Below are 12,022 nucleotides of genomic sequence, written 5' to 3'. Positions count from 1 at the left end.
AATGTAGCTGCTCCCCAAATCGCGGCAGCCACATCTGGCGATTGTACATTCGAAGTGGATGAATGTGGATGGAGTAATGTAGTATCCAGAGAGCGTTTGGACGATATTGATTGGGAAAGGACTTCCGGGGCTGCACTGAGAAGTACAGCTCATGATCATACATTGGGCACAGAAAAAGGTATCAAATCATGAATAAATTATAGTATTTTTAGCTTGAATAATAAAATTTAAAAAAATTCCACAAGATAGATAGATGGATAAATGAGCCAGATGGAACTAACAGTTGGGAGCTTAAAAATGTAATTCGTTTTTATTGGTGTAAATGTTTGAATTTAAAAATATTTAATGTCCGAAATAAATTTCTTAAATTAATCGGAGTTAGTAATTAATCTTCCAGATAAAAAATGTGTATGTTGTTTGCACATGGAATGTACTATAAATATTTAACAGTAGTGACTAGTGAGTAAAAGTTTTAGTACTGTGATATGAAAGCTTATGATACACCAATAGCACAGAGTATCGGATACCGGAGTATATACCAAGTTTAAAAATGTTTATATTTTAAATAATTAAAAACTTAAAATTATAAATTCAAAATATCACGTATAATTTTTTGTTTTTGACAAATTTACGAATCTAGTCAATCTAATATAATTTTAATTTTTAATAGTTTTTATACAACAATTTATAATTTTGTAATTTTGTCATGAATGTGCCAATAATGAGCAATGACCAATAGTTACTGAATTTAAATAAACTTAGGTACCTATATAATAATTATCTAATCATATTTTATTTTTATATTTTTTTATAACAATAAAATATTATAGCTAGGTATGAGCAAACGGCCTATGGAAAAGGTTATTTGTAACAATAGCGACGCCCAAATTAATATAGGTAGTTTAGTAGTTGATTTATTGCATAAATAAAATGCTGCGATATATTTTTCGTTGATTTTTAACAAATCGTAGGTTTTATAATAACCAATATTATGATTATGATTATTATTTATCGAATGGTGTTAGATGATTCTGTTTTATGTTATTTACAATTAAAACGTTACACAATTTTTGCATTTATTGTTATTCAGAATTAAAACGTTATCCAAGTTTTGCGTTTATCGTTGTACAGAATTAAAACGATATCCAAGTTTCGCGTTTATTGTTATTTAGAACAGTGTTAATACCTACCTATTAAATTTATTAATAATAATTAATGCGGGCAGGTTATGGCCTGGTTACTGAATATAATATAATCAATTCTAATGACTGTATCCATAAAATAAATATTTCTACGAAACCAATATAACTTTTAAATAAATGGATTTTAAATAATTTCGTTTCGCATTATTTTTCGTTCAATGATATTCTATAAATTAAGTTTTGTGTTATGTTTTGACGTTTTGTTTAATGATAAATAATACATTTTGTTATTCGTTATGTTTTGTTTTGCGGTATATAATTATTTTGTATTATCGTTTTCCGTTATAGTAACGTTCACAAATTTCAATCGCTTTTTAGTCAAATATAACGTTATTATAACGTTTGCAAGCCTTGCATATAACTAATAACTATTATAGGTATAAGTAATTTTGTAATTATGCAAGAATTAATATAGTGGTAGATATGTACCTACTGTAGACTATCGTACTCGCATGGGAATACTTTAAAAGTTAGGTGCTTTGTAAAAAGTGCCAAATGTATTTTAATGTTTAGTTGTTCAACTGTACGTATATAATATCTAAAATATATTGACAAATCTAGAACTATTTAAGATTCATTAAAAATATGCTGCATAAGGCGTTGAGTCGCAAATGGCAAATTTTAAATACCTTATTAAAATCTTGCTGTCCAAAAAAAAATTAATTTTAAAGTTCACCAAAGGACTTTTTATATTTTTTTCGAAATGTTAACTCTATATTATAAATTATAATGTATAATATTTACAGGATATTTGATGACATTGGCACGTACAGCCCTCCAACGGCCTGGAAGTCGTGCATGGTTTACATCAAGAGATTTCAAAACAACGTCTACTCCTCGTTGTTTGTCATTCTGGTAAGTTGTAGTAATTAACTGTAAAACTGTATAGTCTGGAATGCCGATTAAAACTGAGACATAACTATTTTTAAATAGTTAATCTGTTAATTATGTAATTTATTACTTCTCGCGTATAGAGATTGATTAGAAATTTAATTTAAAAACAGGTTCGTGATGAATGAACCTTTTATCGACACAACTGGCCCAAGTTTAGGCGCTTTGAGTATTTATCTGCGAAGTAATGACAACACTGGAAGTACCATAATGAAACCGATTTGGCGGTTGTATAATCATCAAGGCCCAGACTGGCAATATGCTCAAGCGCTCATTAAGGAACCTAATGATGCCGTAAGTTCATCATGTGTATATAAATAAATAAAACAAGACAAATATTAATATTTTAATTTCTTTCAGATTTTGATCGAAGGTAAGAATTGATATAAGAGTACATAATTATGACGTAAAAGTAAGGTTATTTATACCTATGTATTAAATATATATGATTAGAAATATTTAAAAGTCTACCGAAATTTGAGTAGGTACCTATAAACCTTAAACGAAGTACACAAATGTTTACAATGTTTTTAAGGTATATGGGGTTCCAGTAGAGCAAATGGGTTCATCGCATTCGATGACATAACATTTTTTGGCGGTTCTTGTTCAAGTACGAGTATTACCTAATGTGATTAAATGCATTTGTTTGTTTAAATTATTCTAAGAAAATATGATATCTATTATTGCAGTTATTCCGGCGGGAGCAAAAGTGCGGCCGGGTGAATGTAGATTTGAACGTGATATGTGTGATTGGACAAATGGTACAGACAAATCACCGGCTTCGTGGAGAATGGCTACGGTGAACAGAAGACCTTCCAATTTACCCGATAAGACTTTTGGTGCTCCAGGTTAGAAAATATATTTTATTGTATGTTGTATCCATAAGTGGAACCTCAGGGCCTTATGTAGGGGCTGTTGAACTCGGCTTTATTTGTTTATAGGGGACACCTGGGTAAGACGAGGACTAGAGGTAAGAATGTAAGATGGGGGACATCGTAGTAACTATTGAGTTTTAGGAAAAGACGTTTAAACAAAAAAATGAGTATGTTGGTCACATTGTAATAATATTACAGTCGAACGTGGTTAACTCGAAGTTGAAGGGATCGGGCAGAGAGTTCAAGTTATTTAAGAATTCTAGTTAACACTAAAGATAATATTATAATTATAGGAAATTCTAGCGACCGGGGAAAAAGTTCGAGGCATTGATGTTTTTGAGTTAAAGAAGTTTGAGTTAACCACGTTCTACTGTATTTTATATCAACAAAAAATTAATTTTATGTGTGTCATTTTGTGATGCACCAGAGTTGGCTGTGTTGAATTTAACGGCAGTATGCAATTTAATATTTTGGGAACATCAGATAATGAACAATTAATTAAATAAATTGTTTATTCTTAATTATTAAATTAGGTACTCCTATATAACTTTTAATGTCTAGTTTTGTTGGGTTTTGATTAATGCTACTTTGTTGATCCTTATTTTAAGAAGAATAGACACCCACGTTAAATTAAAATATTACTATATTTGGCGTAAGAGAGGAAAAAAATACAATGGGACAAGGTGAACCATTTTTTTTTTAAAGTATTAAATTCAGCTTTATATTTATCCTGTATTATGAATATACCTAGTATACTAAAGTTAATGTTTTATAAGCAAATATAATAATATAGGTATTATCATTTAGAGTATAAACTTTATACATTAGATATGAAACTTAATACTATAACTCTCATTTTCCTGAAAATGTTAATGGACATCAATTGTATGTGATTAATGTATTTAGACAATAAGACAATAACAAAGTTTTTAAGGCTCTAAGCTTGAATAACATTTAATCACCTATATATTATGAAATTAATTGTATTTGTTATGAATAAAGACCTATGTCTCATCTTACCTCAGCCATGGTCCATGATGGGACATAAATCAATTTTTATGTTTAGTAAAAATGTATGTATTAATAATAATAATACAACAAAACTGATTGGAAATTTAGAAACAACATATAATTTTACTTAATAAACAATCTTTGTTTTTTCAATAAAATAAAATAATAACCCCCTTAAACACAAATATATGATTAAAGTTAGTTGTTCCATCTTACCCATATTCATAATACAATATGAAATTGATATATTAAATTACAACTGTCTTAGTTAAATAGAAAAAAATTAATTATGTAATAAATCAACTGCCTAAGATTCTGCCAGTTCAGAATATTAAAACAATATATTTAGCACTTGTTGAATCTCTGATTATAGCCTTATAGGTATATGGCAGCTGTATTAGGTTGGGACAGTGGTGTGGGCCCTGGATAATACTGTCATACATTTTCAAATTTGCCAAAATACAATTATATGTACGATAAAATGCCCATCAATTGAGCCAACATGTAATTTTCCCTAGGTACTTTTTATTTTATTTATTATTTTTACCTGCCTAGTCTAAATAGTTTAAAATATTTAAATTGTTCACGGATTGTGTATAACTCTAGACCTCCATACGAGTGATCTCAATGAGGTCCAATAATCTATTAAATACAAAAAAAAGTGTCATGACATGGTGTGATGCCACCGTGCAGTTTCACAGTCCACCTTGTCTAGACACAGCAGGAAAACGTAGATGAAAGGTTAAAAGGCTATAATATAACATAACCTACATGGCTACATGTACAAACTACAAATACATACATTTTATGAACAATTATAAATAAATTATAGAACACAAGTGCCCATAAATATAATATACACTATATAGGTACAGTTGTGTGTCTTGGTGGTCTTATTTTATATTATCCACATAAGTATTACCTCTATTACCATATAAAAGTTACCTATATAATTTGATTAAAGGTTTAATTATATTAACATCTCGATTAAAAACCACTTACCTTCCTACTTATTACATAATTTAGATGTTGACTGACAAGTAAACTGTAGTATTGTTTTATAATAATGTTATCTAGCAAAATATTTTCATTCCAGATGGTTATATATACTATGACTTATTTAACCAAATATTGGGTTCAAATATGGTACGGCTAATATCACCAGTCATACCAGTAACTGACGAACCACAACTTTGCTTTTCATTCTGGTATGCTGCTTTTGGTGCTGGTGAGTCGGCATTGTTGCAAATTATGAGACAAGACAATAGTTCAGGAGAAACACCAGCAGAAAAAGTAAGACGTCATATTTTGTTATTTGATCATATAAAATGGGATGAGTTGTCTTTATATTGATTTTTATAGATTTGGAGTCTAGAAGCAAAGAATATGGACACCACAAGACCGGCATGGATGCCTGCACAAGTAACAGTTGAATCTAATAAACCTTTTCATATAATTATGGAAGGACAAGCAACAAACGGAGGATTTGCTGTAGATGATATAATATTCACTCCAGGATCTTGTCCAAGTAAAATATAAATACCTACCTACTGTTTGAATTTATTTGCCTTACGGTTCATACTAAATATTTTAAACAGCAACAGTTTTCTTTATAAAACCATTAAATACTAATGAAGGACATCAAAATTTCATTGGAAAAATTAATTTAAGCTAAAGAAGTTGTTGCATATATACATAGGTTATAATTGCATGATTTATAAAACTATTTACTTATATAAACCATAATATAACACACATGTGTACCAACCTACCTAATTTAAAAACCTACAGTTCCCTTCCCCACACCCAATGGCCTATGTTGCCGCGGGTTATCCAATAAAAAAAAAAAAACCATAATATTCATAACAAAAATATTTTAACTTATATATAAATACACATAGGTAGGAATATTAGTAAATTTAATATATACAGGTACATACTAGGTGTTCAAGTAACTATTCCAAGTAAAGTTACCATTATTCATAAAACTGTACCTACTTACATTGCTAACTATTCCAAGTAAAGTTACCATTATTTATCTCATATTCATAAAACTGTACCTACTTATATTGCTACATAGCTTGTAATAGTACCAATTGTTTTATCTAGGTAAAGTTTTATCTAAGTACCTATTTCAAAATTTTTTTTTTTTTAATATTATTATTTATTTCAATATTTTAAATTCTGAGATGAGCAATGAATGTGTTGGTTTTAGATTAATGCATTTTTAGTTTTTTAAATACAAATTGTTTATGTAATGGCATGTCTTTCAACATGAATGAATAACATTGATTGTTATTTTATAGTGTTATTTATAATTTGTATTAGTATCTACATAATTTTGAAGCTTAGGGCGATTTAAACATAGTTACGTATAAATATAACGTGCCTACCTTAAATCTATATTAAAAGTAAATGCTATCAACCTAAGAAATATTATGTAAAAAATATTTAGGATAAAATTGGACAATTGTTGGCAATTAATTTTTGTAATTTATTGAAATGTTGTCTATAATGGAGTTTATTAATCATTAACAAGTTGCTATAATGTTATAATATACTTTTGTCTATTGTTGTAGCACGTCCAGACAAGGCCGCTCTGAAAAATCAAAAACTAAAAGCGGCTTAAATTGAAATCAACGTATTAACAATACGCCTGTGTTATTATTATCTAGTCAATTTAAAAAATTAACAAATTTTATTCATGATATGATCATGAACATATGATTTATGCATATATGCATGTAATAATTATGTCATTACATTTATAAATGTACGGACATGTATTTTAATTTTTATTAGTTATGTATAATATACTATATTTTTATCTGGACATTTTTCATGTAAATCGATAAAATAATGTTTATATTTTTATTTGGTATAAGAATATTTTAACCTTCAACTAAAAACTAAAAAGCTGTTATAGGTTTTATGAAAATAGCCATAATGCGTTAATTTTTTAAAGACCAACAGACAACAGTACCTACCTTACAGCTATACTATTTGTGGTATTAATTTAAATTTGTTTAAAAATGTAAACATTTATTTATACCTGCCAGTTGGCTCCAATATTATAACAGCATAGATTGGAATGTTCCATAAAATCTAGCATATAATTATTTTTAACATAAATATACCTATACATAATACATAGGTACGTAAGCAAAACTTCCATTATAAACACATTTAATTAGTAACATAGGTAATCATTATAATAGTTACTACCAACCTATTTAATTAATTAATTATTATTAATGGATGCAAACATTTTCTATTTACTATAGTTTATTATTTTGTTAACTTTATTAATTTTGTGTATAATAATTCAATTTGTTTTAAATACTTCCATTTTTATTAGTTTTTATTGTGCCGAACATACTTTTTTTGAATCTAGATTTATTGGAATTGGTAATTAGTAAATTTTTATACTTTTTATATAAAATATTTATTTTCACTAAAATTTTAAGCAAACTATGTATGCATAAATTGTTATAAATTAAATAATACTTAACTACCTACTGCTGTGTATGTTAAAACAATATACCTGTACATCTTTATAGTTATAATACAATGTTTTCATCTGATTCTATAGATATTAACAGTAAGTACCTACCTACCTAATTTTAACAATTTATTTTACAATTATATACATAAAAAAAAAATGTTTATTTTGTAATATGTTTAAACATATACCTAGTATTAAATATAATACATAAGTGTACAATTTCAGAATAAACAATTGTTTCAATCATTATATAGATAAGTGAAATTATTGTATCCATATTTAAAATAAATTTTATTGATTAATTCCCTTCTATTAGGTACTATGTTGTGTAATAAATATATTATTATATTATTTGATTTGTAAAAGACGTACCAGTCACCTATGTACATTCTTCATAGGTTCCTTGAAAGTTGAAGTGATGGAATGCAGTTGCCAGTTATTCGGTTAGAATTTTGGAAGTCTGCATTGCATGCTGCATGCACAAGACAGTTCTGGATAGGTGTAAAATATGTGAAAGTGTTAAAGTCTTTGGTCATAATAATTTTTTTATTAATAAACGAGTAATAAACTGTGTTTTGAATTCCTGTTGAACTGAGAAATAGCTAACATGTTGTATAGGTACAGTTATATTATAACATATTTTGTGACAAGATATATATTGTGTATTATACTGGTATATGTGACTACGAGACCGGATGCTCTGGTGGAATCTGCAAACCCAGCGATAGTTAAGTAGGTACCTGTATAGAGACGACTAGGAAGAACCTCATTTTGTTATACAGGAAATCCATGTAATTAGTTTTAATAATATTAAATATAATTTGATAATTTGTAGTGTGGATCATGACGTGAAGGTTCACATAAATAAATTAAGTCATTAGCTGTGTTCACTGTTGATCTTATTGTGTACAACACATAATATATTTTGCAAAATACCATAAATTTATCATAATTGTTATTGAATTTTGTACATAGTGGTGACCATATTTTATTAAGGATGGGAATATTAAGGATCTACAAGAAAAACAATAACCATTATCTTACAAAATATGATAATTTATTATGAATAAAAAATTTGCAATGGAAGAGAATTGTTTTTTGATGGTAAATAATGCAATATGTGTTTTATTATAGACAGTACCATTTGTATGTATGGTGGCAATAGTTTTTTGTTGTCTTCATCTATATTTTAATTGTTTTCACTGATTTGGAAAGTTAACTATAAGAGCCATTAAACAACAAAGGTTTAAATAAACCATGGTTTATCAGTTATTGCTATTAAATTAGTTTGCCCAATATTCATTTTCCAAATCTAAGGCTATCATTTTGTGATACAACAATGCACCAATTTTTTTAAAATTACTTAGTTACTTAAAAGTTTTTGTTTTTTCTTTATGGTCAGTAATTGTCTACTTTTTTGTTCCAAGTTATTCCCACATACCTCATATGTAAGACTTTTATGAAGGAATGCATATTTTCTTTATGATGATCATTAGAGACCGGATTTTTATGTTTTTACATATCTTTACTGAGAGTATGCAGCTCCAATTGGATAAGCTTTCTCGACGATTCATTTACCTATGACATTTTTTAGCGCATAAAACAGAATATTTTAAGGTTAAAGAATATTTTGTGTACAAAACATGTTTTAGGAATATATTGCCATATTGGGTTAAAATTTGAATATTTTATAAAAATCTAATAGATAATAAAAAATTTTTATTTTTATTATTTAAAACTTGTTATTATTAATATTTTTTGAATTCATAAGGCTGAATTATTTGAGTTTGAATACATAATATTATTCTGTTAATAAACTATATGCAATTATTTTTTATTTTTTTTTTTTATTTTTTTTTTTTTATTTTTTATTTTAGTATTATTATTTTTTGAATTCATAAGGCTGGATTATTTAAGTTTGAGTTTAAATACATAATATTATTCTGTTAATGAAGTATATGCAATTATTTTTTATTTTTTATTTTAGTATTATTATTTTTTTGAATTTATAAGTTTGTGTTACAACAGTTAAATATAAGTACACCAGTATGGCAGTATATCACCATATTATAGATTAAATATAACTGTTTATTTTTTATAAACTGTTACTTTTATTTGTTTTTTCAGTGTTTAATACATTTTTATGAAAAGAAATATTTTTTCATAAAAGAATATTTTTGCATATAAAAGATTATTTTGATGAAATTATAGAGCATAGAAGCATCTTATTTTCAAGATTCTAAGCACATATAAATCCGGTCTCTAATGATAAGTGGCAAAGAGGTTACTGACCGCCGATTCTGATTTTTTTAGAACTGGTGATAATCATCAATAAGTTATAATTTAGATTTGGGTGGGTGGAATATTAGACCAGCCTTTAAATAATATCAAGTTTTGCCAAGTCACTGAACATGGCTACTCTAAATAGTAAATAAGAACCTATTGAGCATTTTTTTACCTTTTGCAGACAAATGTTCTTTAACCACGAAGACATAATAAAACTTCCCTGATCCTTAACTATCATCCACAACCAAACCAAATTCAGAATATTCTTCACTGATGAAAAAAGCACGAAAAAAGCACGCTTCATATGCAATTCAATAGGACACACATCTACATCGTGCAACAAACAAATTGCTCCTGACAATTTGATAAATACCCAAATACACAACTTCTCCAATCAAACCATAATCGAAACAACATTATTGATGAACCACTTTTGGAAGACATGTAGCTCTCAGAAAGCCCCTCAATAAACGAAACACAATCTCAAAACAACATGAATTTGTTGATTGGACATCTCCTGCGATAAATAAAATACAAATCAAACTCCTCTCGATCCCCTCTCCCACCCTCGGATCACTCTCACAATCCCCCCTCACTCCCTCTTAACTGCCAAGACCACCCATAGAAGATGACCCCTCCCCCAAGAGGCACCTTTCTGATTCATCATCCCAGGAAGCTAATAACATTACCTTACACATGGTAGACTTAGCACTACCCAACCCCCATAACGACACTACAAAAAAGAACAAAAAAAAGTAAAGATATATGCGCTTCAGATCAAGCTTATTATCCAGAAAGAAAGATAAAATTCTTGAGAGTCTCATACCCACGGAGGAAATTTTCCTCAATAATTCTACTGTGGCCATACTCCAGTTCAAGCATGTTTTGGAAAACTACACAAATAAAAACAATAACATCCATAACCTCTGAAAAGATATTAACTCCAACATCTCATCCCTTATGCAACTTTTCGAAGATATACGTTCTAAAATCAACAAACCTTTCCTAAAATCTCACCTCACCAGACTAACCAACCTTCTATTTTAAGCCTTGCCTCCTCAAAATTCTTAAAACATAAAAAAAACAAAACAAAACAAAACAAACCAAATTCTCTCATTCCCTGCTCATTCTACCTCACACTACACCAGGCACCCAGCCTACAATTCATTAAACATCACATATGAAAACCAAAATAATACAATGGAATGTTAACGGGAATGTAAACGGGTTCTACAGCAGACTCGATTAACTCCAGATATTAATCAAAGAATACAGCCCTTCAGTAGTATGCATTCAAGAAACCAATTTAAACGATAGTGGGGTTGCTACTTTCACACACTTCGATATATATGAACGTAACCACCTCGCCAGAGCTAGTGGATGAGTTGCAATTATGATTGATCAAGACTTACCCAGCATAAAACTCCCATTACATACCAACTTCAAAGCGATAGCAGTCACAGTTACGCTTCCCCACACAAAATTAACCGTATGCAACATATATATACCAAACCATAGAGATTTATCTCTCCCTAACATCGAAAAAATTATAGGTAAAACAACTGCCTAACTCATTCATCCTAGTCGGTGACTTTAACAGCCTCAGTGAAATCTGGGGATTGCACAAATTAGATCACAGCGGGAAAATCATCGAAGAACTACTCATGCATGACAATTTGATACTCCTCAATAACAGATAACCAACCAGACTTAATCCCTCAAATGGACGGCGCTTCCTCCATCGCTAACTTATCCCTCTCCCACAAATTGGAATGGAGCACCCTGCCATACACACAAAACAGTGGCGACCATATACTGATACAAATATCCATCAATCTTCTTCTCGACGACACCCATTTGGTTTACTCACCCTGATGGTCAATCAAGGAAGCCAATTGGAACCTCAAGCGCCTCTCTACCCCTTCACCAGAAAACTCTGAAGCAGTTGTAGGGGAATTCATGTCGGTGATCACAGAAACCACCAAAATAACAATATGAATCTCAAAGAACGGCTCTTCTAGACCTCGGGTCCCCCTGGTGGAATGATGAAATACAAAATCCATTCAAAACAAAAACAAAACTCTCAAAAATTCCAAACCATCCTCTCCCAAGAAGATTTTTTTAATTTAAAAGAGCTAGAACTAAGGCTTTATTTTTTATCTCTGATACATAAGCATTGAGTAATAGTTTAGAATCAAATAAAATCCCTAAATCCTTAATCAAGGGTGAACGATGTAAGTTGATGTCACATA

The 12,022-nt window shown here is 29.1% G+C and overlaps 1 protein-coding gene across 2 annotated transcripts in view; it reads left to right on the top strand.

The window, feature by feature from the left end:
* Positions 1-7,977, top strand: part of LOC132934338 (MAM and LDL-receptor class A domain-containing protein 1-like) — a 31,575-nt gene extending 23,598 nt beyond the window's left edge. For both annotated transcript variants that reach the window (XM_061000645.1, XM_061000644.1), the window contains 9 exons: positions 8-178; positions 1,949-2,057; positions 2,207-2,387; positions 2,454-2,466; positions 2,629-2,703; positions 2,783-2,941; positions 5,076-5,272; positions 5,342-5,507; positions 6,559-7,977. In XM_061000645.1, coding sequence (XP_060856628.1) covers positions 8-178; positions 1,949-2,057; positions 2,207-2,387; positions 2,454-2,466; positions 2,629-2,703; positions 2,783-2,941; positions 5,076-5,272; positions 5,342-5,507; positions 6,559-6,608 — 1,121 coding nt within the window. In that variant the 3' untranslated portion in view covers positions 6,609-7,977. The remainder of the gene's footprint in view (positions 1-7; positions 179-1,948; positions 2,058-2,206; positions 2,388-2,453; positions 2,467-2,628; positions 2,704-2,782; positions 2,942-5,075; positions 5,273-5,341; positions 5,508-6,558) is intronic.
* The last annotated feature ends 4,045 nt before the right edge of the window (positions 7,978-12,022 follow it).

This window comes from Metopolophium dirhodum, chromosome 1 (genome assembly GCF_019925205.1).
Source record: "Metopolophium dirhodum isolate CAU chromosome 1, ASM1992520v1, whole genome shotgun sequence".
Taxonomy (NCBI): Eukaryota; Metazoa; Arthropoda; class Insecta; order Hemiptera; family Aphididae; genus Metopolophium; species Metopolophium dirhodum.
Note: the sequence above shows the minus strand (reverse complement) of the source record. Positions and strands in the feature narration are given on the sequence as shown.